General features: G+C 46.6%; 3 protein-coding genes across 7 annotated transcripts in view; 1 reads left to right on the top strand and 2 right to left on the bottom strand.

Annotated features, from left to right (window-relative positions):
• The window catches only part of slc30a7 (solute carrier family 30 member 7), a 10,857-nt gene extending 10,359 nt beyond the window's left edge, over positions 1-498 (top strand). For all 4 annotated transcript variants that reach the window (XM_078285723.1, XM_071899512.2, XM_071899514.2 and 1 more), the window contains one exon: positions 1-498. This exon is cut by the window's left edge and continues 255 nt beyond it. The gene's annotated coding sequence lies outside the window, so the exon portion shown is untranslated.
• On the bottom strand, positions 492-14,627 carry dph5 (diphthamide biosynthesis 5). Of its 2 annotated transcripts, none has more exons than XM_078285724.1 (7): positions 14,335-14,627; positions 10,383-10,504; positions 8,977-9,085; positions 7,890-8,010; positions 6,263-6,302; positions 4,499-4,602; positions 492-818 (listed from the first exon to the last, which is right to left on the bottom strand). In XM_078285724.1, exons 1-7 carry the CDS (start codon positions 14,467-14,469, stop codon positions 586-588), a joined length of 864 nt encoding a protein of 287 aa, XP_078141850.1. In that variant the 5' UTR covers positions 14,470-14,627; the 3' UTR covers positions 492-585. The 2 variants fall into 2 exon arrangements, with proteins under 2 accessions (XP_078141850.1, XP_071755622.2); XM_071899521.2 differs by having other exon boundaries at positions 10,383-10,507; positions 14,335-14,625.
• A 2,463-nt stretch (positions 14,628-17,090) lies between these two features.
• On the bottom strand, positions 17,091-23,394 carry LOC139911896 (uncharacterized). The gene is given in 8 exon segments (XM_078285621.1): positions 17,091-17,162; positions 17,165-17,249; positions 17,302-17,607; positions 17,638-17,924; positions 17,974-18,013; positions 18,063-18,180; positions 18,827-18,881; positions 23,374-23,394. Coding segments are annotated over 8 exon segments (984 nt in total).
• Between the last annotated feature and the right edge of the window lie 1,814 nt (positions 23,395-25,208).

The following is a 25,208-nucleotide window of genomic DNA, read 5'->3' on the forward strand; positions in this document are numbered from 1 at the left end:
TACAAGCCCCCCCTTTTTTTTTATGAATCTGTAGCGGCTGGTGACAGGAGCGGCTGCAGGCGGACGACATCAGTGTTCATGACACCGTAACACAGTGTGACTCATCTCCATCTACTGCACTCTGTAGACTGGAGCTGAAGCATTCTGGGTAAGTGCCTTCGTCAGGAGTCAGACAATCTGAGTCAGATCCCGTTGTTTTCCTGAGTGTTTCCTCCAGAGTGCAGTCGACTTCCTGTGACATCATCACTGCTGCGACTGAAGCCTTAAGCGACACCAGGCCGTCCCAACTCATCCTGTGTGTGTGTGTGTGTGTGTGTGAGTGAGTGAGTGAGAGTGTGTGCGTGTGTGTGTGTGAGTGAGTGAGTGAGAGTGTGTGCGTGTGTGTGTGTGATGATGTTCCTCATCGCTTTGATTTGCCAAAACCATGTGACCAGTTGGCCAGTTGCAATCTGTTTTTCAACTGTAATAAATAATTCTACTGCATCACTCTGTCACTGATACTGAGAGTTCTCATGTTTATTCACTTCACATGTAAAACAGACATGTTGGGCATACTGTGTGTGTGTGTGTGTGTGTGTGTGTGTGTTAAGATGTGTATGTGGAGCTGTCCGTCATGTGGAGGTGGTCGAGTGCGTTTGGTTCTGCGGTCAGACGCAGCATGTCCACCTCCAGCGGGTGGAGCTGACCGGTGACGATCAGCGAATGGAGCGGAGCGCCGAGGTCACATGACGCCAGCTGACGCAGCGTCGCCGTCCGGATCAGCTGGTCGTCGGCGCCGAGCCGGGCCACGCCCACACACACCGTGTCCTCCGTCAGGCCTGCAGGGGAACAGCAGGAGAACAGTAGAGGAACAGCAGAACAGTAGAGGAACAGCAGGAGAACGGTAGAGGAACAGGAGAACAGTAGAGGAACAGGGGAACAGTAGAGGAGGAACAAGAGAACAGTAGAGGAACGGGAACAGTAGAGGAACAACAGGAGAACAGTAGAGGAACAGCAGGAGAACAGTAGAAGAACAACAGGAGAACAGTAGAGGAACAGCAGGAGAACAGTAGAGGAACAGCAGAACAGTAGAGGAACAGCAGAACAGTAGAGGAACAGGAGAACAGTAGAGGAACAGCAGAACAGTAGAGGAACAGCAGAACAGTAGAGGAACAGCAGGAGAACAGTAGAGGAACAGCAGAACAGTAGAGGAACAGCAGGAGAACGGTAGAGGAACAGCAGGAGAACAGTAGAGCAACAGGAGAACAGTAAAGGAACAGGAGAACAGTAGAGGAACAGGAGAACAGTAGAGGAACAGCAGGAGAACAGTAGAGGAACAGCAGAACAGTAGAGGAACAGGAGAACAGTAGGGGAACAGGAGAACAGTAGAGGAACAGGGGAACAGTAGAGGAACAGCAGGAGAACAGTAGAGGAACAGCAGAACAGTAGAGGAACAGCAGGAGAACAGTAGGGGAACAGCAGGAGAACAGTAGAGGAACAGCAGAACAGTAGAGGAACAGCAGAACAGTAGAGGAACAGCAGGAGAACAGTAGAGGAACAACAGGAGAACAGTAGAGGAACAACAGGAGAACAGTAGAGGAACAGGAGAACAGTAGAGGAACAGCAGGAGAACAGTAGAGGAACAACAGGAGAACAGTAGAGGAACAGCAGGAGAACAGTAGGGGAACAGCAGAACAGTAGAGGAACAGCAGGAGAACAGTAGGGGAACAGCAGAACAGTAGAGGAACAGCAGGAGAACAGTAGAGGAACAGCAGAACAGTAGAGGAACAGCAGGAGAACAGTAGAGGAACAGCAGGAGAACAGTAGAGGAACAGGAGAACAGTAGAGGAACAGGAGAACAGTAGAGGAACAGCAGGAGAACAGTAGAGGAACAGCAGGAGAACAGTAGAGGAACAGCAGGAGAGGAACAGCAGGAGAACAGTAGAGGAACAGCAGAACAGTAGAGGAACAACAGGAGAACAGTAGAGGAACAGCAGGAGAACAGTAGGGGAACAGGAGAACAGTAGGGGAACAGCAGAACAGTAGAGGAACAGCAGGAGAACAGTAGAGGAACAGCAGGAGAACAGTAGAGGAACAGCAGAACAGTAGAGGAACAGCAGGAGAACAGTAGAGGAACAGCAGGAGAACAGTAGAGGAACAGCAGAACAGTAGAGGAACAGGGGAACAGTAGAGGAACAGCAGGAGAACAGTAGAGGAACAGGAGAACAGTAGAGGAACAGGAGAACAGTAGAAGAACAGCAGAACAGTAGAGGAACAGCAGGAGAACAGTAGAGGAACAGGAGAACAGTAGAGGAACAGCAGGAGAACAGCAGAGGAACAGGAGAACAGTAGAAGAACAGCAGGAGAACAGTAGAGGAACAGGAGAACAGTAGAGGAACAACAGGAGAACAGTAGAGGAACAGCAGGAGAACAGTAGAGGAACAGCAGGAGAACAGTAGAGGAACAGCAGGAGAGGAACAGCAGGAGAACAGTAGAGGAACAGCAGGAGAGGAACAGCAGGAGAGGAACAGCAGGAGAACAGTAGAGGAACAGCAGAACAGTAGAGGAACAGCAGGAGAACAGTAGAGGAACAGCAGAACAGTAGAGGAACAGCAGGAGAACAGTAGAGGAACAGTAGAGGAACAGGAGAACAGTAGAGGAACAGGAGAACAGTAGAGGAACAGCAGGAGAACAGTAGAGGAACAGCAGAACAGTAGAGGAACAGCAGGAGAACAGTAGGGGAACAGCAGAACAGTAGAGGAACAGCAGGAGAACAGTAGAGGAACAGCAGGAGAACAGTAGAGGAACAGGAGAACAGTAGATGAACAGCAGGAGAACAGTAGAGGAACAGGAGAACAGTAGAGGAACAGCAGGAGAACAGTAGAGGAACAGCAGGAGAACAGTAGAGGAACAGCAGGAGAGGAACAGCAGGAGAACAGTAGAGGAACAGCAGGAGAACAGTAGAGGAACAGCAGAACAGTAGAGGAACAGGAGAACAGTAGAGGAACAGCAGGAGAACAGTAGAGGAACAGCAGAACAGTAGAGGAACAGCAGGAGAACAGTAGAGGAACAGCAGGAGAACAGTAGGGGAACAGGAGAACAGTAGGGGAACAGCAGAACAGTAGAGGAACAGCAGGAGAACAGTAGAGGAACAGCAGGAGAACAGTAGAGGAACAGCAGAACAGTAGAGGAACAGGGGAACAGTAGAGGAACAGCAGGAGAACAGTAGAGGAACAGGAGAACAGTAGAGGAACAGGAGAAGAGTAGAAGAACAGCAGAACAGTAGAGGAACAGCAGGAGAACAGTAGAGGAACAGGAGAACAGTAGAGGAACAGCAGGACAACAGTAGAGGAACAGCAGAACAGTAGAGGAACAGGAGAACAGCAGAGGAACAGCAGGAGAACAGTAGAGGAACAGCAGAACAGTAGAGGAACAGGAGAACAGTAGAGGAACAGCAGGACAACAGTAGAGGAACAGGAGAACAGTAGAGGAACAGGAGAACAGTAGAGGAACAGCAGGAGAACAGTAGAGGAACAGCAGAACAGTAGAGGAACAGCAGGAGAACAGCAGAGGAACAGGAGAACAGTAGAAGAACAGCAGGAGAACAGTAGAGGAACAGGAGAACAGTAGAGGAACAACAGGAGAACAGTAGAGGAACAGCAGGAGAACAGTAGAGGAACAGCAGGAGAACAGTAGAGGAACAGCAGGAGAACAGTAGAGGAACAGCAGGAGAGGAACAGCAGGAGAACAGTAGAGGAACAGCAGAACAGTAGAGGAACAGCAGGAGAACAGTAGAGGAACAGTAGAGGAACAGGAGAACAGTAGAGGAACAGGAGAACAGTAGAGGAACAGCAGGAGAACAGTAGAGGAACAGGAGAACAGTAGAGGAACAGGAGAAGAGTAGAAGAACAGCAGAACAGTAGAGGAACAGGAGAACAGTAGAGGAACAGCAGGAGAACAGTAGAGGAACAGCAGGAGAACAGTAGAGGAACAGCAGAACAGTAGAGGAACAGCAGGAGAACAGCAGAGGAACAGCAGGAGAACAGTAGAGGAACAGCAGAACAGTAGAGGAACAACAGGAGAACAGTAGAGGAACAGCAGGAGAACAGTAGAGGAACAGCAGGAGAACAGTAGAGGAACAGCAGGAGAGGAACAGCAGGAGAACAGTAGAGGAACAGCAGAACAGTAGAGGAACAGCAGGAGAACAGTAGAGGAACAGTAGAGGAACAGCAGGAGAGGAACAGCAGGAGAACAGTAGAGGAACAGCAGGAGAACAGTAGGAGAACAGTAGAGGAACAGCAGGAGAGGAACAGCAGGAGAACAGTAGAGGAACAGCAGGAGAACAGTAGAGGAACAGCAGAACAGTAGAGGAACAGCAGGAGAACAGTAGAGGAACAGGAGAACAGCAGAGGAACAGCAGGAGAACGTCTCAACTCTACAGCATCACCTGGCCCCTCCCACTCCCCTGGCCCCTCCCACTCCCCCAGCCCCTCCCACTCCCCCGGCTCCTCCCACTCACCTGGCTCCTCCCCCTCCTCCCGCCTCCTCTGGACGACCTGCAGCAGCTGGTCTGCGGCCTGGCTGACCGTCAGGAAGCGCGGCGGCTCGTAGATCTTCTTCCCTCTGACACACAGACACAGAGCGATTCAACTCTTCATTCACATCAAACACACTCAGCTGTCGGTGTGAGCGCCGCCTCACTGCGCTCCTCAAACTGAATTTCCTTAACTGCGGCCAGAACGGTAAGAAACACGAGTACAGCGAGGGAAACGCCAAGCTGACCAGATGAGAGCGAGCTGCAGAGTACTGAAGGAGAGGACGAGGACGAGGAGCGACGAGGAGCGACGAGGAGCCGCCTGTTTTCTGTCGGACAGGTAGCTGCCGGTTAGCTTAGCTAGCTAGCATCAGCTTTTCTACAGCGGCGGTTTTGGTTGCAGGACAGACCTGCTGCCAAAAGGTCGACACTCAGAAACACCCCAAACATTCAGAAATAATAAACTCACTCTGTCACACGAGACTGGAGCAGTTTTGGAAGTTTATGCTGGTTCAAGGGGAAACGCTGCTCAGTATGTTTTCCAGTCAATCTGCTTTTATTTTGATATTTTTCACATTGTTCCTCCTGCTAATGTTCACTTGAAGATGAGAGAGAGAGAGAGAGAGATACAGAGAGAGAGAGAGCCAGAGAGACACAGAGAGAGAGAGCCAGAGAGAGAGAGAGAGAGAGAGAGAGACAGAGAGCCAGAGAGACATAGAGAGAGAGACATAGAGAGAGAGAGACATAGAGAGAGAGAGACATAGAGAGACATAGAGAGAGATAGAGAGAGAGAGAGAGAGAGAGAGAGAGAGAGAGAGAGAGAGAGAGAGAGAGAGAGAGAGAGAGAGAGAGAGAGAGAGAGAGAGAGAGAGAGAGAGAGGGAGGGGGGGATCCTGCCTGGACCTTCATCACACATCATCCTCTCTCCAGATCTGTCCTGTCTCTCTCTACGGTCAACTTTCAAATCAGGCAAAAATGGCCTGAAACTGATCTTTAAAAAGAGAATAACTGCAGAAGTAATGGATGCAGCTCCGGCCGGCTCTGCTGCAGGAGGCGGTCTGTGGTCTGGAGGCGGTCTGTGGTCTGGAGGCGGTCTGTGGTCTGCAGGAAATGTGAGAGCAGAAGCTGTTTCCTTTTCCTTGAGCTCATACAGTTCGGTATGCAGAGCATCCGATCACTGAGGTTCACCTCAGCTCCTTACACTCACTTAGAGAGGAACTTGGACAGAGCTGGATCCCATTAGGACGCTATTACAGAGTCTAAACCCCCCCCCCCCCCAAAACAACCCCCCTCCCCCTCCAACCAACCCCCCGCCCCTGCCCCCTCCCCCTCCAGTAGCTCAGTGCTATAAAAGACGTAGTTTTCACCAGTGAGTTTAACCTCATTCCTACTACTTTTCTTTTTAAACACTCAAAACCAACATGAAAAACAAAATGGCCGCCCTGGGCCGGTGCCAGGCCTCAGCTCCTATAGGCAGAGCCCCGCCTCCCCGTGGAGCCCCGCCTCCCCGTGGAGCCCCGCCTCCCTGTGGAACCACATAATCAGAAGAATTGGGTAAAAAAAACTGCATAAGGAGTCTGAATGAAGAGTATCAGAGTGTCAGAGCGTCCGTCAGCCCGCCTCCCAGCACCATCCCTGTTATTTCATTTGTGCTGGAGCAAACCGGTCAGCCAATCACAAGGCCCGTCAAACTGTCAATCATCACAACGCAGTTGGTGTTGGTGTTGGTTTGTGTCTGGTGATTCTCACCTCATCATATTTTCGATGGACTGCTCTTTCATCTTGATATCTAGGAGAGAAACATGAGAACAGATCAGTTCAGATCAGTTCAGTTCAGTTCAGTTCAGATCAGTTCAGATCAGTTCAGTTCAGATCAGATCAGTTCAGTTCAGTTCAGATCAGTCCAGCAGCCGGAGTCTCGTCTCTACCTCCTGAACCTCCTGAACCTCCTGAACCTCCTGAACCTGCTGAATCTTTCTGCTCCGTCTCGTCTCACGTCTACACCTTGGTGAAGACGTTGGCGTTCTGTCGTCTCCGTGGTAACGAGACGCTGTCGGGTTTGTTTACATCCTCTGCAAACATGGCACCACCCGATGAAATACTGATGATATTTTCTCCCTCCTTCCTTCCCTCCCTTCCTTCCTTCCCTGTTTGTGTCGATCGTTTGGATTTTGGGAAGAAAATAAAGAAAAAAGGAATTTTGCAGAGATGAAAGTCACCAGTCAGTCAGTAATCCCACTGTCAACACTTGATAAAACTTTATTGTGACGTTTCGGTCACAGGACCTTCATCAGGCAAACATCAAGGAAGCAAGGAAGCAGTGAGAGTTACCATGGCAACGAACTGTCCAATCACACTGCGCGACAGCACTGGATGGATGATGGATGAATCTGTCTGCTGCTGTTGGTTTAATGTCTTTTACTCTTTTATTCCTCCACTTCCTCTGCTCATTAATATTAAGTAGACACTCAGACAACCAGCTGAGCCCCAGGTTGGGGGGGGGGTGTTATGATCACACACCCCCAACACACACACACACACACACACACTCAGCTAATTACAGAAACACTCCGACCAGTGAGGCTGTTGTGGAGAAAACTGAAACCTGTCTGATGTGTTTGTGTTGGGAGGAGCAGGGCGGCTCCCCGGGGGGGGCGGGGGGGGCGGGGGGTCGGGGGTCTGGATAAACACTCTGTCCCCTCAGGAAAGACCCTGAACCTCTGAACCCCAAACACCACCGCACTACCTGAACCTCAAAGGAACAGTCAATCCAAACATAAAGGTTCTGTCAGTGAAGTCTGTCTGTCCACACACACACACACACACACACACACACGAGATCCAGCTGCAGTGAACAGGAACCGGTTCTTCACAGCAGGTTCTCAGTCCTGGGTTCTTGTTCCTCCATGATGTGTTTTAGAAGTCACATCTAGCTGAAGATCGATTCCAAAGCAAAAGAAAGCTGAGGAGGACGGAGGACGGATAAAGATCCAGGAAGTTCACTTCCCAGTGGAGGAAACGTACGAGAGAGACGCGACCGACGAGAACGAACGGAAGAACCCAGGATGCATTGCGAGAACGACGCATCACGTCCAAACAGTCTAACCTACGGTCCAGATGCTGATGTTCAGCACACAGCTGATCCCAGACTGTCAGGACTCTCCTGGTCCTCAGCACTCAGAGTCCTGCTGGTTTTCTGTCCTACCAGCCTTCACTGTATTCACCTGGTGTCCAGGTGTGACTCCGCCCCTGATCACATGGTTAGACTGAAGACCAGCAGGATCTGGATCCTGAGAACCACTTCAGTAGGTCCTCACACATGCTGGTCTGCTCAGACTGTGTGTGTGTGTGTGTGTGTGTGTGTGTGTGGACTCACCCAGCAGACACAGTGTGTGCATGCCGGCGGCTCGGTTCTTCCTGATCTTGTCGTAGAAACTCTCTGGTCTCCAGGTTTCAGTCCAGAACACGATGGACACCGTCTCCCCGAAGTTATACAGCTGAGAGACAAAGGTCAGAGGTCAGAGGTCAGAGGTGTGTGTGTGTGTGTGTGTAGGACTTGGTATTGTTAGGATTTTACTGATTCCACTGCCATTTTTGAGTCTTCTTATCAATCTGATTCTTCATCAATTCCCTTATTGATTCCTACTGTATAAACTGTGAGAGAACACAACACAAGAACAAGTGAAAGAATTTTAGGTAATTGTAATTTGTATCGATCATTTTCTCGGGTCGTTCAGCGCGCTCTGCCCGTCTGCAGGAAGCTGCCGCAGCCGCCTCGCCGCGCGGCGCTGAGGTCGTTCTGTCGCGGCTCATTTGGAACCGAGGCTAAATCTGAGCCGGTTCTCGGTACCCGGCCCTCCGCGTGAGCGCGTGAAGAGGAAGTCGCGCCTTGTGGCCGAGCCGCTTCCTGTTACAGGGAGGGCAGTGAAGGATCTGAGGCTAAACACGCCCGAGACCCAGCTCGGTGTGATGCGACGCCATTTTCCTCCTGCAGCAGGATGAAGCTGCAGCTCCTGTGAACCTGTCTCTGCTGTTTCTGCCATTTTGTAAAGCTTGGAAAGCCAATGTGGGAGTGGGCGGGGCCAAACAGCAGGCCTGATGGGATTCCTAACAGCAGCAGTGTGAAGCCGCTGGTCGCCCTACCAGAGGGAACGGTCATTTGCATAGACCGCCCCTCATTAGCATATTAACAACCTCCCACTGGAGAGGCTCCCGCTCCGCTAGCGTTAGCGCTAATCTCAGCGGTACGGGGTGGGGGTGGGTGGGGGTGGGGGAGGGGGGGGTTAGGCGGGGGCGCTGTAGATCAGAGGCCGGCCGACAGCTGAGGCCCCTCCGCTCACAATGGGCCCCTGACAGCTCAATGCAGCGGGTTATGGATGGGCCGAGCGCCGCGGCTCTCAGCACAATAAGAGTTTTAATGAGACTCTGCAGCAGATGGGACAAAACTAATCCCGCTGACCTACCTGCAGCCCGCAGCAGCCCACCGCGTTCATGATGGAGGCGTTGTGGATGACCCGGTACGGTATCCCAGCATTCACCGCTCTCAGGACCAAGTCGCTGTGGGTGGTGGCCCTGCAGGAAAACACACATGTTCAAATACACATGCGACGCTTTTCGAAGGCCTCGCTCCGGCTGCGGCTCGCGCTCTGTCATTATCTCTCTGAAAGGAATTCACGGAAAGACGAGGGCCGGCCGGTCCTGACGAGCGGTCGGCGGTTTTTGGGGAGAGAAAATTGCTGAGCTGATCGCAGCGAAGGCCTGACAGAAAAAATATGTGGTCAGATACAGCAGCGGTTCTTTCCAGAAGACTCAATATGCTTAGACAGCGAGATCTGTGTTGAATCAATACGAGCGTGCAGCTGTTCAGAGCGGCATGAAGCTCAAATCACTTCTGCTGTTCAGCTGCAAAATGGCTTCAGCACTTTGTTAGATAACAGAAGATATTCTCAACTCAGTCTGATACAAACAGCTCTTCATACTGGACTGTACTAACCTTTCATATACTTTACCTTCATGTAAAAACTGTCACTACCATTTAAACAATAATGTTACAATTCAAATGACGGCACACAAGATTTCTAAATTGATCGACCCTCATATTTTCCATTAAAGGGTAACTTTGATATTTTTCAACCTGGACCCTATTTTTCCATCTTTTTGTGTCTAAGTGACTAAAGGGGACAACAATTTTTGAAATTGGTCCAGTATTGAGCGAGATCGCTTCAGCCAGCAGCCGTGAAACGAGCTGCAATGTAATCCGACGAGGCAAATCCCACCGTCAATGTACGTCCACTAAAAGTTCTTGTTTTACTGACAGGCTCAGATTGTTATTATAAGTGTCTGACAGCATTATGGAAAGGACCCTACAGAGAAATGAAACATTTTTCTTTACCTTTCGCTTGATCCGGTCTGTGTGTAACCAAGTCTCAGGAGAGTTGAGTTGTTGCAGGAAGTTACACACAGACGGATCAAGCGAAAGGTAAAGAAAAACGTTTCATTTCTCTGTTGTTGTCCCCTTTAGTCACTTAGACACAAAAAGATGGGAAAATAGGGTCCAGGTTGAAAAATACCGAAGTTACCGTTTAATATCTACAGTTTACATCGATCGATTCCATCTGTTACGGCTATCTTTATACCTAAAGCAGCAATGATCAGAAACATTGAGTGACAATATTATTTTTAAAATGAAGAAACCAAAATCCAGAAAAGCTAAGATAAATACTAAAAAAAAAAGGTGGAACCTTCATAGCAATGTGAAGAACTGACCTGCTGTCAGCCTTTAACATCTAAACCAGGTTTCCATGTAACGGCTCCTTCTACACTGAGATCCATCAAACTGCTTTATATGGACAACAGCACCATAACTCACCCGAACGGGTCGCCCACCACCAGGAAGGCCACGTCAGTGACATCAGCATCTTTCAGGATCTCGTCAGCTTCCTGTTCCACCAGATCTCTGTCCGCCAGAACCAGCTCCCGTCCGTAGAACTCCTCCTGAGGAGAACACACTGCTGAGGTAACACACTGCTGAGCTAACACACTGCTGAGGTAGCTAACACACTGCTGAGCTAACACACTGCTGAGGTAGCTAACACACTGCTGAGGTAGCTAACACACTGCTGAGGGAGCTAACACACTGCTGAGGGAGCTAACACACTGCTGAGGTAGCTAACACACTGCTGAGGTAGCTAACACACTGCTGAGGTAGCTAACACACTGCTGAGCTAACACACTGCTGAGGTAGCTAACACACTGCTGAGCTAACACGCTGCTGAGGGAGCTAACACACTGCTGAGGGAGCTAACACACTGCTGAGCTAACACACTGCTGAGCTAACACACTGCTGAGGTAGCTAACACACTGCTGAGGGAGCTAACACACTGCTGAGGGAGCTAACACACTGCTGAGCTAACACACTGCTGAGGTAACACACTGCTGAGCTAACACACTGCTGAGGGAGCTAACACACTGCTGAGCTAACACGCTGCTGAGGTAGCTAACACACTGCTGAGGGAGCTAACACACTGCTGAGCTAACATGCTGCTGAGGTAGCTAACACACTGCTGAGGGAGCTAACACACTGCTGAGCTAACATGCTGCTGAGGTAGCTAACACACTGCTGAGCTAACACACTGGTGAGCTAACACGCTGCTGAGCGAGCTAACACACTGCTGAGGTAGCTAACACACTGCTGAGCGAGCTAACACACTGCTGAGCTAACACACTGCTGAGCTAACACACTGCTGAGCGAGCTAACACACTGCTGAGGTAGCTAACACACTGCTGAGCTAACACACTGCTGAGCGAGCTAACACGCTGCTGAGCGAGCTAACACGCTGCTGAGCGAGCTAACACGCTGCTGAGCGAGCTAACACACTGCTGAGCGAGCTAACACACTGCTGAGGTAGCTAACACACTGCTGAGCGAGCTAACACACTGCTGAGCTAACACACTGCTGAGGTAGCTAACACACTGCTGAGCGAGCTAACACACTGCTGAGGTAGTTTACACACTGCTGAGCTAACACGCTGCTGAGGTAGCTAACACACTACTCAGGTAGCTAACACGCTGCTGAGGTAGCTAACTAGCTGCTGAGGTAGCTAATAGATTTAGATAGCCAATTTTTCCAATAATTATTGGAATCATTATATTGTCTGATATGATTACCGATAAAATAAATAAATGTGACTATATTGGTTATGTCCATTACTGCTGTAAGCTGTGCCAGAGATCTGTCCATGTTGTCATTTCTTGGTCCTGAATGGCTCTTCAACAAATAATAGTACATTATTATTGGTAGGACATTGCTGATGTCGGCTAGCTTCTTGTAGATTGCTGCCTAATTTAAAGCCAGTGTCAGGAAGAGAGAGAAACGTGTACATTAAAAAATGGAATGCAATTGAATTCTAAGACTTTAATTGAATTAGAATTTTTAATGCTTTTTTATGTGCACGTGTGCAAATTATACATTTACAAGGCAGTTCAGACACTACTGAGGTAGCTAGTTACCTCACTGCTGAGGTCGTTAGTTACCTTACTGCTGAGGTCGTTAGTTACCTTACTGCTGAGGTCGTTAGTTACATGTTAACACACTTCAGTTAGCTAGCTCTACATGTTAACACACTTCAGTTAGCTAGCTCTACATGTTAACACACTTCAGTTAGCTAGCTCTACATGTTAACACACTTCAGTTAGCTAGCTCTACATGTTAACACACTTCAGTTAGCTAGCTCTACATGTTAACACACTTCAGTTAGCTAGCTCTACATGTTAACACACTTCAGTTAGCTAGCTCTACATGTTAACACACCAGTTAGCTAGCTCTACATGTTAACACACCAGTTAGCTAGCTCTACATGTTGACACACTTCAGTTAGCTAGCTCTACATGTTAACACACTTCAGTTAGCTAGCTCTACATGTTAACACACTTCAGTTAGCTAGTTCTACATGGTAACACACTTCAGTTAGCTAGCTCTACATGTTAACACACTTCAGTTAGCTAGCTCTACATGTTAACACACTTCAGTTAGCTAGTTCTACATGGTAACACACTTCAGTTAGCTAGCTCTACATGTTAACACACTTCAGTTAGCTAGCTCTACATGTTAACACACTTCAGTTAGCTAGTTCTACATGGTAACACACTTCAGTTAGCTAGCTCTACATGTTAACACACTTCAGTTAGCTAGCTCTACATGTTAACACACTTCAGTTAGCTAGTTCTACATGGTAACACACTTCAGTTAGCTAGCTCTACATGTTAACACACTTCAGTTAGCTAGCTCTACACACTATCTAAAAATTGGAGTGTCAGGGAAAATGTTCATCTGATCTGCAGCTTGTTAAGAAGAAGTTTTACTCCAGAATGAGTTTGTATGAAAACTGTTTAAAGGAGACTGCTGCAGTTACAGTCAGCTGCATCCATCAGGCTGAACACTCAGTTCAGGAAGTAGTGTCGACTGTTAGTGCTGAAACTGGGAAACGGCCTGTAGGACTGCGGTGGAAGATGAAGCCTGACAGACACTAAAAACTAGGACGCAATGTTTCATGAGAAAACAAGAAAAGTCCTCTGGCTCCCTGTGTTCATCATCTAGCTGGACAACTTCTTATCAAATTCAACAGTTTCATGTATTTTTCACTGTAATAAAGGTGAAAATGCCAAAAAAAATAATCTTAAAAAAAGTACTTTGTGTTGTTTCATGCAGTGATCTCTGCGTCTGCTGAGGCAGACTGCCTGGAAACTGGCTAATATGATTTTATGAAATGGGAAGAAACTGAAGTTTAGGTTTAATGTATTATGTAAAACATGAACGATGGACTGACAGTGAACAGTTTTTTACTTGCTGTGTAAATAAAGAGCGAGACACAGCCTCTGCATCACTTCATATCCCTCTACTCTGATGCCTCTGAAGAAAAAGAACTAGCTCAGTCTTTCAGCTTCACTCATCTACCATCCATGATCATTCTATATTGATCATCATATATCCATATTGCCGAGAATATTCACTCCATCTAGTGTCAGGGCTGTAACCTTTGACCTCCTTATTGGTTGCTTGTAATGTTGGTGATCTAGGAATTGAACCTCGTTCTACTGTTGATCTCCCTCTGGATAACAGTCAGCTACATGACTAGAATATAACTGCAGCTGACAACAGGCTGCATCTTAAATCAATCTGTTTTCAATACATAGATGTAGGAGGATTTATCTCAACATTTATTAATTATGGTGAAGTTACACATTTTCACACAGTTTTGACATAGTCCCGATTTGTTCAGTTCTCTCTTGTGTGGAGAAAACTTCACCCCAAGGTCCATTCAAAATCTGTCAGTTTGATGCTGCCTTGCTAATCATCAAGTGTACTCATCTGTTACAACATGAATTAAGACATTTTATTAATCATCGGGGTCTTCTGGTAAATTCGGCATACAGCTGATCCACCAAGCAGCTCTTTATTTTAATAAAATCTCAACTTTTAGGTCTGGTTCACTCTGCTTGCTGCAGCTCACTGCGGTGTGTTTTGGTGGGAGAAGACTGTCGGAATAACAGGCAAACCAGTTCTAAGTGTTGAAATTTAACTTAAATAAGTGCTGCTTGGTAGATTATATGTATGCCGAATTAAGGGCAGATCCTAATGATTAGTAAAAGGTCTTCGGTAATGTTCTATCGCATATGTAGTTTTATCAATAACCAAGGCAACATTAAATCGCTAGATTTTTCAATGGACTTTGGCATACACCAATCGGGACTTGTTTTCTCCCGGATCCGGTTCGTATGTGTCCGGTCGGTCTTGGTGCAGAAGGTCCAGACTTCAGACTCACCAGAGCTTCTTTCCCCACGGTGAGCACGGAGGTGTAGGCCTCCAGGTAAACTCTGGAGCTCCTCCTGACCGCCTCCAGCCCCTTCACCGTGATGTCCGCCGCGTCCCCCAGGCCCAGGCCGACCAGGTACAGCATGCTGACGGTCTGACAGACCAGACTGCTGATAATAAAACTATTTACACTGCAGTTCTGCCTTATGAACAACAGTCAAACAATTCATAAACTTGACATTTCTCTACATTCACGTGTGCCCGCACTGAACTAACTGACATACGGTTAGCCGTAAATTGTTTACATTTTACGACAGAGGCAGCAACGATGCGTTCCGTTCTCGTATGGTGATCAGAAGCCAAACTCCATTCAAAAATCGTATAATTTAATATGGTCTTGCTTATCGGCATAGGTACATTTCACATAAATTACGACTAAAGACCTTACTTGAACCATTAGGATTCGATATTCAATTCGGCGTAAATATTATCCACCAATCAACATATATTTCAATAAAATCTCACCTTCTAAAATGGGTTCACGCTGCTCGCTACCGCCCTCCACGGTGTATTTTGGCGAAAGAAGATTCTGTGAATATCAGGTGAACCACTTCTGAAAGTTTACATTTTATTGAAGTAAAATGCTTGGTGGATTATATCTGTGCCGAATTAAAGAGCGGGTCTTAACGGTCTTAATGGAGTCCTGTTCTACCAGACTCTGCAGGATAAGCAAGACCGCATTAAAAAGACAGATTTATGAATGGACGCTGGTACTACGTTCACCGTGCAGTACGAGAGAGAATGGCAGAGGCGCTGGTGGCTGAATCAGTGATGAAATACAATCACAGTTTTATGTTGGTTTTGTTTTTAGGGTTAGGGGTTGTTGTGTTTTTTTAAATCATGTAAAATATTCCCAGTGCAAAAACTGTTAACAATTATCATCTGTATTGGTTTTATGAATATATATCTATATTAAAAAAGGAAATCGCTGATCTAGGGTCAGCCTGCCAAGCGACGTGTTAAAAATAAAATGACTGTTGTGTTTTATTGATGTTTGGGTTGGACTGTAGCAGTTTGCCCTGTGTGTGTGTGTGTGTGTGTGTGTGTGTGTTGGAGGACAAATCACTAATCTAATGAGGATCATGTCATCTGTTACACTGAACAGTCACACAAACTTCTTCCACTGTTCCTCATGTTTCAGCAGATTAGTGAGTGAGAGAGAGGAGCCAGTCAGACTCTCTCTCTCTCTCTCTCTCTCTCTCTCTCTCTCTCTCTGTTTCTCTGTGTGTGTGTCTCTCTCTCTTCTCTCTCTCTCTTTCTCTCTCTCTGTCTTTCTCTCTTTCTCTGTGTGTGTGTATGTCTCTCTCTTCTCTCTCTCTCTCTCTCTCTCGCCCGACTGCTCTTGGCCCGCCAGCCGTTTCCATGGCAACCCCGGCAGCCCAGTGTGTGAGACCAGTTTGGTTGTGAATGAGGCAGTGGGAAACTGGTTTCCTCCCAGGCTCCATTCATCTGCATCTGAATTCCAGCTCAGAGTGAATGTGATGCAGAGGAACGTGGAGCAGCTCCTGGTTCTCCTCCGGTTCTCCAGTTCTCTTTCTCTTGTTTTTCTCTGGTTCTCCTCTCTTTCTCTCTCCCCCCCTTCTCTCTCTCTCTCTATTTCTCTCTCTCTCTCTCAGTCTGTTTCTCCCTCGTTCGGCCTTGTTGTGGTAAACAAGCCTCTCTGCACCATGTGACTCCCCTCGCTCTTTCAGCTGGGGAACTGGGACCAGTTAATGACTGGGATAGTTGGTGGGTTACATAATGGACTCCTCTGCTCTCCGTGAGGGTATTCACTCTGCCAGAGAGAGGGGGGGTGGGGGGGTTCGGGAAGAGGGAAAAGGGAGGAGGATGAGGAGGAGAGTCTTTTGTCCGGATGGTTCTTTCTCTCCTTCAGGGTTTGTTTGGCTCCAGTCATCCAGCGGCTAATAGTCCTGTTGGCTGCTCTCTGCTCTCTGTCATGTTAACTGTTTCCTTCTTCTGGATTCATCATCTTCTCCTGTATGTCTGACACTGAAGCCTCAAGCTCAGTCTCAACATGAACAGAATGTAAAAACCCAGACAAACTCTGGCTTTACTGCCATATTGACTTTATTCACACAGCGGCCATTTTGAACACTTGGGGTGTGAAACTCCACCCGCAGAGTCCAGTCAGCTCTGTGATGCTGTTCTGAACCAAGATACATCATACAAACATTTATCATTTCACTGATTCACAATGAAAAACACATTAGAAACAAATGGATCTGAAGAATCAGAGGGATATTGGTTCACATTTTAATAGGGTACAGTATTTGGCCTGTTATTGCTAGCTACCTAGCTAGTAGCTTACTAACTAATAAGCTAACTTTTAAATTCAGGCAGTTGTGGTTGTTGTTCCTGAGAAGTGTTCGGTCTATCTGAAGTCACTTACTGAAGGAATGCTAGTTTTATATCTGCCAATCTTCCATGTAGAGTTTCCCACCCCAAGTGTTCAAAATGGCCGCCGTGTGAATAAGGTCAGTCAACACACTCTAGGCTCCAGTCGTAACGAGGCTACATCAAGATATGGAAACAACAAAATGGTCGAGCAAAGTACTCTGAACCCAGTTTATAAAAGCTGTACAGATGGAGGATACTCCACTCAACTGTCTTGGAAATACAGTTCAGCAGTTCAGAGACTATTGACCCAACTTCACACAGCATAGAATTCACATCATACTGGATCAAACAGACTGGGGGGATCACAGTTCAGACACTGTACTGGATCGCAGTTCAGACACTGTATTGGATCACAGTTCAGACACTGTACTGGATCAAACAGTTCAGACACTGTACTGGATCACAGTTCAGACACTGTACTGGATCAAACTGTACTGGATCACAGTTCAGACACTGTACTGGATCAAACTGTACTGGATCACAGTTCAGACACTACTGGATCACAGTTCAGACACTTTACTGTATCAAACTGTACTGGGTCACAGTTCAGACACTGTACTGGATCAAACTGTACTGGGTCACAGTTCAGACATTGTACTGGATCAAACTGTACTGGGTCACAGTTCAGACACTGTACTGGATCAAACTGTACTGGATCACAGTTCAGACACTGTACTGGATCAAACTGTACTGGGTCACAGTTCAGACACTGTACTGGATCAAACTGTACTGGATCACAGTTCAGACACTGTACTGGATCAAACTGTACTGGATCACAGTTCAGACACTGTACTGGATCACAGTTCAGACACTGTACTGGATCAAACTGTACTGGGTCACAGTTCAGACACTTTACTGGATCAAACTGTACTGGGTCACAGTTCAGACACTTTACTGGATCAAACTGTACTGGGTCACAGTTCAGACACTTTACTGGATCAAACTGTACTGGATCACAGTTCAGACACTGTACTGGATCGCAGTTCAGACACTGTACTGGATCACAGTTCAGACACTTTACTGGATCAAACTGTACTGGGTCACAGTTCAGACACTTTACTGGATCAAACTGTACTGGATCACAGTTCAGACACTGTACTGGGTCACAGTTCAGACACTGTAATGGATCAAACAGTTCAGACACTGTACTGGATCACAGTTCAGACACTGTACTGGATCAAACAGTTCAGACACTGTACTGGATCACAGTTCAGACACTGTACTGGATCAAACTGTACTGGGTCACAGTTCAGACACTGAGCTGGATCAAACAGTTCAGACACTGTACTGGATCAAGCAGTTCAGACACTGTACTGGATCGCAGTTCAGACACTGTACTGGATCACAGTTCAGACACTGAGCTGGATCAAGCAGTTCAGACATTGTAGACAGCAGAAACCTGAGGATCACAGACTGGAACAAAAAGTCCCGGCTGCTTCACTCAGCCAACAGAGCGAGGAGAGAGGAGGCTGCTGCTGGGAGTCTGAGCCGGTTTCTCTGCTAGACTACTTTCCACTCTAGTGGATCAGAACTGACAGTATCCTTCACATGTAGACAGAGGCTAGCTGTATGGCTATGAACAGTTCAGAAACCAGATGTTGTCAACAGACTGTCTGTGGGGATTCTGTCACCTGAATCTGAATCTGCTGGCAGCAACATACATGACACATGATGACACACATGATGAGTCATCATGATGACTCATCATGATGACTCATCTGATTGTTTCTCTCATTGGGAAACAATGTAAGGTCAGTAGGAGAGCGGACCTGCTGAAACCACGAGAGGAATTTTCTGCCTTTCCAGAAAATGGAAAGGCTCATATCCTGTGATGCTAAAGGATTCCTGCCAGTATGTTCCTTAGAAACCTCACAGATACAGACAGCCACAGCCGTGATGTCACCAAGAACCGAGACCTGGAGCCGCTCCAGTGCCAGAGAACTGGATCAAGACGTTTAGTATTAGTTTGCTTCAACTTTTACATCCACACAAGCTTTGTTCGATTGTATTGCAAACTCATAAGAACCAGATGGATCTATATCCACTGTCGAGGATTTCTGTCTTCATGGTCTCATCCAGACAGTCTGGGCTCTCCGGTCCCTGGACACAGAATAGAATAGAATAGAATAGAATAGAATAGAATAGAATAGACAAAAACAGTACATAAAGTCTACACAAGGCCAAAAGACAAAAAGTTTGTTTTAAGAGTCGACTCTTGAGTTTAGACTGAGGATCTCAGACTGACTCTGTAAAATCTTAAAATCATTTCTGTATGTAACTGCTAACCAGTGGAGCCATGCTGAAATTGGAGATATATATTCTCTCGGTGAGCTACCAGTTAAAACCCTACCTGCTGCAGTCTGAGCCAGCTGGAGACGAGAGAGTGACTTCTGACATAAACAGGATTAGACAGAGCTGCATCAGTCTAAACAAGATGAGATAAAGCATGGGTGACCCACATCCCAACGGTTTCTCCACTGTAGGAAGGACGACTGCACTATCATCTTAAAGTGATAATCTGCAAGATTCTTGTTTTTCTTGATTTTGGAGACACCTTTGGTGATCACCAGTCTTTGCTTTGGTGTTTTGCTCTCAGTGTTGCATTGACCAACATACTAATAATATGTAAGTAATAATAAAGACACTCAGTGAAGACTGCAGAGTCTTATATTCATTCCAAATAAACTGCAGTTGTTGCTTCCATAAACATAAAACTCTATTCGACGAGTTGTTCTGAGAAACTCTATTAAAACTTTATTTTTCCTGGGAAAGAAGGGCCTCCTCACAGGTGTTTACAATAGCAAATTAAGCTTTCATGAGCTGGCTGTGTTGAATCACTATTGTATGGTATCACTTAGTAACACAGAGTAGCAAAATGGACATTTAATTATATGAAAAAGTTGACTTTAAGGCTTTCATTAAGGTTTTAATTGGAGATATACCCGGGTATCTTCTGCATAGCAGCGGAAACAGACAGGTTTAAGAAATGACGGAGATGAGTGGGAGCGTGTAGAGCGAGAGCAGCATGGGGCCGAGACTTGAACCCTGTGGGATCCCACAGGTGACGATGAATCGCTTGTTTTAACAGAGAAAACTAGTGGAAATGCAGCGTCTGAGCCAGATACCCACCCAGTGCTCAAGACGGCCAATTCCGGTACACTTTATGTGTCAGAAAAGTAAAAAACAGTTGTGGAGTGTCAACAAGATGCTCTTTGGAGAAATTAGCGAAGAGCTGTGGAAGAAAAAGCTCTGCTTACCTGTTTGTTTGAACCTGTTTGTTTCATCGGGGCGTGACGCCTTGACCTGACTTCATGTCTTATTTCTGACCCATCTTAACCCAACACTCCCACACAAGGAAAACTGTCCTGTCCCCAGGGGAACAATTCAAACTGCCTGATGAACACACTAAGGTGTAAAAGGATCAGGATTGAGAAATCTGCATCAGCTTTAAAAAGTCTTATGTTACTTGAAGAAGAGCTTCTGTGTGTGCGGCGGTTTACAACTTGATTTCTCAAAAATATAGAGAACGGAGAACACAAACTCACGCCGGCCAACGAGTCTTTTCTGATTTCAGTTCAGTTTGAGGACTGTTGAAGAAACTTGTGACACTTGTTGTGTAGCTGTGGCGGAGCGGGTCTGGCCGGGGTGTTGAGGCCCGGGCGGAGCGTCACGCTGCAGCGCTGCAGAGCCCCACGCTCCTCTTAGCATTCACTGCACTGCTCATTAGACATGCAAAGCTCCAGTGTTCAAACCAACGGGCCTGAATGAGTCGCCTTTGTCCTGTAATTGGAGATAGTTCTGTGGGAGCTGACAAAGAGATGTGGGCCTCCTCTCCTCTCCTCTCCTCTCTCTCTTTCTCTCTCCCCTCCCCCTCTCACCTCTCTCTCTTTCTGATTGATTCTCTCTACTCTCATAGTTGTGTAACTTGTTGCATAAAGATGCAGTTTCCAGAAAATGGCCTTGAAATAAACCCTCTCACTGTGGAGCGGAAGCCTCTCTGAGCCCAAACAGATGAGCAACTCAACGTCCCGAACAGGTGAATCCAGGTTGCTGCAGTGGTTTGAGCTGATTGGCTGTGTGAGTCTCTGTATGATCTGCCTTACTCACTAATCAGCATTTTATTAAATCTACAAAAAGGTTTAGGAACTGTTTTGGATGGTTATTAAAATGCTTATTAAAAAAAATAATACATGGGGCGTCCTAGTGACTCCATTGGCTAACGGACCCACACAGGACGTCCCGTGTTTGAATCCAGCCTGAGAGCTTTGCTCTCTGCACTACACACTGTCCAATAAAGCAGAATCCTAAAAACATAACCCATATCTTCATCTTCATCATAATTTTCACTTATATTTGTGCAGCAAAACCTCAGACAGATAATAGTGTCCTGTGGAACCAGACTGGGTTCACACTCTGCTGGATCAAAGCCACTAGAACCAGCAGTCCCAGCTGTCTGTTTAAAACCTGCTGCAGGAGCTGAACTTCAGGGAAAGAGCAGGTTTGGACTCCGGACCGATCTCCACCTCAGTCTGGTGAAGTCCAGCAGGAAGCAGAAACCCTGTTGGAGCAGCGGAGGTCAGACTGAACAGTGTCACATCTGATCAGGATCTTTTGCCTCTGTGGAGCCAGTATGAACAAAAACAGACTTCTGCTCTAAACTGCCACTAATCATCATGACATGGCTTCATTACTGAGATATCCATCTGAATTAAAACCACACAGGATCCAACAGTCTCTAAACAACAGTGGGTAAGCTTTTTTCTGACTGCAGACTATGATGGAGTGAGTTCAGAAGAAGCAGCAGAAGTTGGTCTCAGTTGTTCTTCACATTAACAGCAGGCTGAGGCAGGAAGACGACCAGCAGGCAGACAGAGCGGCATTAACTGTTAACAGCTCCATTGATTTTTGCCTCTCCTTTAGGCTAGTTAGGCTACTCTTCCTCCTTTAAGTCACTCAGCCACTCAGCCTCAGGAAGTCAGACGTGGATCAGCAGTAAGAGACAAATCCATCTGCTGACCGGAGACAGGAAACACTGGAGAGGGAGAACGGCATGTTGAAGACCTGAGCTGAACTTGAACTGTAATAATAATAAAATACTTAAAATACTTTGTTCTCTGTAGGGAAATTCTCCTCAGTGTCGTAACTTCACATTCTGTCCAAGGAGGAACCTGAAAGCAGAAACAGTCAATATTAGTGTTGATTAACATCATTTTACTTCTCTATTCATTTTCAAATTAGACTGAGAGGGGGCGGGACCACAAGCCCTTATTTGGGCTGAAAGATGATGTCATGCTTCAGAGGACGATAGTCTTTTCTCCTGCCCCCCTCAGAGGTCAGAGGTCAGAGGTCAGGGTCTGGAGCTGGGAGGGACTCGGCTGTGACACTTCAGCGTGTTTTCTGACTGGTTGTTTGTTTGTTTGTATGAAGCGAGGAACAGAGGCCTGTACTACGAAGCAGGATTTGGGGTTAGCGAGGTAACTTCAGATTTAACCCTGGCTTCTCGGTCTCACGAAGGTGGTTCACTTTTAACCGGGGTAGATCACCATGGTAACTGATGCTGCACGGCTAACCTGCTCCGGAGCAGCTTCAGTTCGGGGTATCGGATCAAAACGTATGAAAGGCCTCCTGACCAATCAGCTCTCTGGAAACAGGGAGTCACCATTCCTACAGGATCCCGATATGGACAAATATATAAATGAAAATCACAATAAAAAACTGAAAACTGTTCGGCTATTTTTGAATTAACAGACAGTAAGAAATGAGCAGGGCGACGTGTTTACAGACCAGTAGAATCACGTTGTTTTCCATGATAACTTATTATATCGGAGATATAGCAGGTAGGCTACTTAATTGACCATATTATTAATGGATTAAAGTTACTGTTGCATATATTAATTGCGCTGACTTTATTTAATTGGATTCCCAACAGTGTTTGGTTCAATGTCGGCTATTCATATTCCATTACCGCAGCCCTGAAGAACATGAGGCCGACTTTATGAATAGAAAATCTTTTTACAGCCTCAATGTGTCCACAAACTATTTTATCAATGAAAAATATGCCCACTGTGTCCTAATGACGGGGCAGTTCCTCCAGTAATCCTCTCTAGCCTTGGAAGCAGAAACAACTTTTACTTTTCGCGGTTATGTTTTGTAATGCTGACAGTTATTCATTATAAGACTTTGTTCTTCTTGAGAGAAGAACACAATGTTAGTAGCTATCCATTTCTTTCCGATACCCATGTTGAAAATGTAGCAGGAAATATTAGGGCTTATATCATCCTATAATTAGGTCTATTGTTTATGGCTTTTATTGTTTGATTAGCCTATTTTATTATTTTCACCTATTTTTAGGCTATTACCTATTTTTATAGTTTTGCGCTTATATTCTATGTCCTTTTCCCCGCTGAATCATATTACGTTTGCTGCACAACTATCTAATTTCCCCACGGGGATCAGTAGTTTCATCTTATCTTATCCGAATTGTCTGATCTGGATCTGTCCATGTTGCATGTGATTGGCTATTTGTTACAAACCCCGCCTCTTTCATGTGAACGCGCTCATAGCTAGATTGGGAAAACCTGGGTTGACTTACCGAGTTGATAACCAGCGTCATGTGACCGCTTAACGTGACTGCGGTTGTTAGGCTTAGTGAAGCCAGATCACAGAGAGTTATCCTGGGTCTGTTGAACTGAGGCCTCTGAGTTCCTGAACAGGTCGGCAGTTCAGAAACACAAAACTCTGCAGCTGTAACTTCTTCTTCTTCTTCTTGGACTTCCTGCACTGTTTGATCTGATTTATACCTGAGAAAAAAAATGTAATTCTAATCTAAATGAACAGCTTGATTAACACTGAAGGCGTTTAACTGTCACACTCAGAGACTTACACTGAACTCAACAGTAGAATAAACTTCAATTCCAAGATCAGCAGCATCACAAGCAACAGCCAGGAGGTCAAAGGTCACATCACCTCATGATGTTTCCTGGTTCAACAGGCTGTTCTGTTTGTTTCCTGGTGTTTTGTTCTGTATTGATCAGTTTGTTCTGTGATTGATTGTTGATCAGTTAGATCTAGGTCAAATGAGATTCAGCCATCAGACGCTGATTGACAGCTGCCAACAGCTGCCTGCTGTAATTTGAGTGGCTGTTGTCATGACAACAAGGGGAAGGGGCAGAAAACCCCGCCCACCACACCCCCACTCTGTCTGATACACTTCTCATGATGTGATGAAGACTGAAGGTAAACAAGGAAACAACCTGGTCTAACCTGGTTTACCTTAGAAACGGTCTTATTCAGTCTAACATGGTTCTACTCAATTTAATCTGGTCTAACCTGGACTAACCTGGACTAACCTGGACTAGCCTGGTGTAGCCTGGAGTAACATGGTCTAACAGATGGATGTTACTGCAGTGTCAGGTCTGTTCAGGTCTGTTCAGGTCTGTTCAGGTCTGTTCAGGACTGTTCAGGTCTGTTCAGGTCTGTTCAGGACTGTTCAGGTCTGTTCAGGTCTGTTCAGGTCTGTTCAGGTCTGTTCAGGACTGTTCAGGTCTGTTCAGGTCTGTTCAGGTCTGTTCAGGACTGTTCAGGTCTGTTCAGGTCTCCCTGTGTTCCAGTTGATCTGTTTGTTGTGAAAACGGAGTCAGGCCGTCAGACAGATTAACAGAACACAGACAGAACTGATAAGAGACAAACTCACTGAACTCTCCAGGCTGAAACCCTGCAGACTCCTCCCACCTGGTCCACCTGATCCACCTGATCCACCTGATCCACCTGGTCCACCTGGTCCACCTGATCCACCTGATCCACCTGGTCCACCTGATCCACCTGGTCCACCTGATCCACCTGGTCCACCTGATCCACCTGATCCACCTGGTCCACCTGGTCCACCTGATCCACCTGATCCACCTGGTCCACCTGATCCACCTGATCCACCTGGTCCACCTGATCCACCTGATCCACCTGATCCACCTGGTCCACCTGGTCCACCTGATCCACCTGATCCACCTGGTCCACCTGATCCACCTGATCCACCTGGTCCACCTGATCCACCTGATCCACCTGGTCCACCTGGTCCACCTGATCCTGCTAGTCCAGCCTCCATGAATCTCAGTCTTTAGCACTTTTTGAATTCACATGGTGATTCATATCGGTCTGGTCCAGCCTATCTTTCACGTCGTCATGGTAACAGCTAAACCGGTGCATTACAACTTCCTGTGGCAAGTTTCTTTTTGCGACTTATTGACAAACCGATCCAACGAAAACAATAAAAAATGTAATGGTTACAGCACTAGATACATAATGTAACAAATTAAACATGTTGTGCAGGTTGTGGATTTAGTGAAGGAGCTGCAACATGAAGTTGTAATGCAGCGGTTTCTCAACGCAGAAGCTGAGAAACTGTTTCTGACAGATACTGTCCGACAAACCTGA

This window comes from Centroberyx gerrardi, chromosome 9, assembly GCF_048128805.1.
Source record: "Centroberyx gerrardi isolate f3 chromosome 9, fCenGer3.hap1.cur.20231027, whole genome shotgun sequence".
Classification (NCBI taxonomy): Eukaryota; Metazoa; Chordata; class Actinopteri; order Beryciformes; family Berycidae; genus Centroberyx; species Centroberyx gerrardi.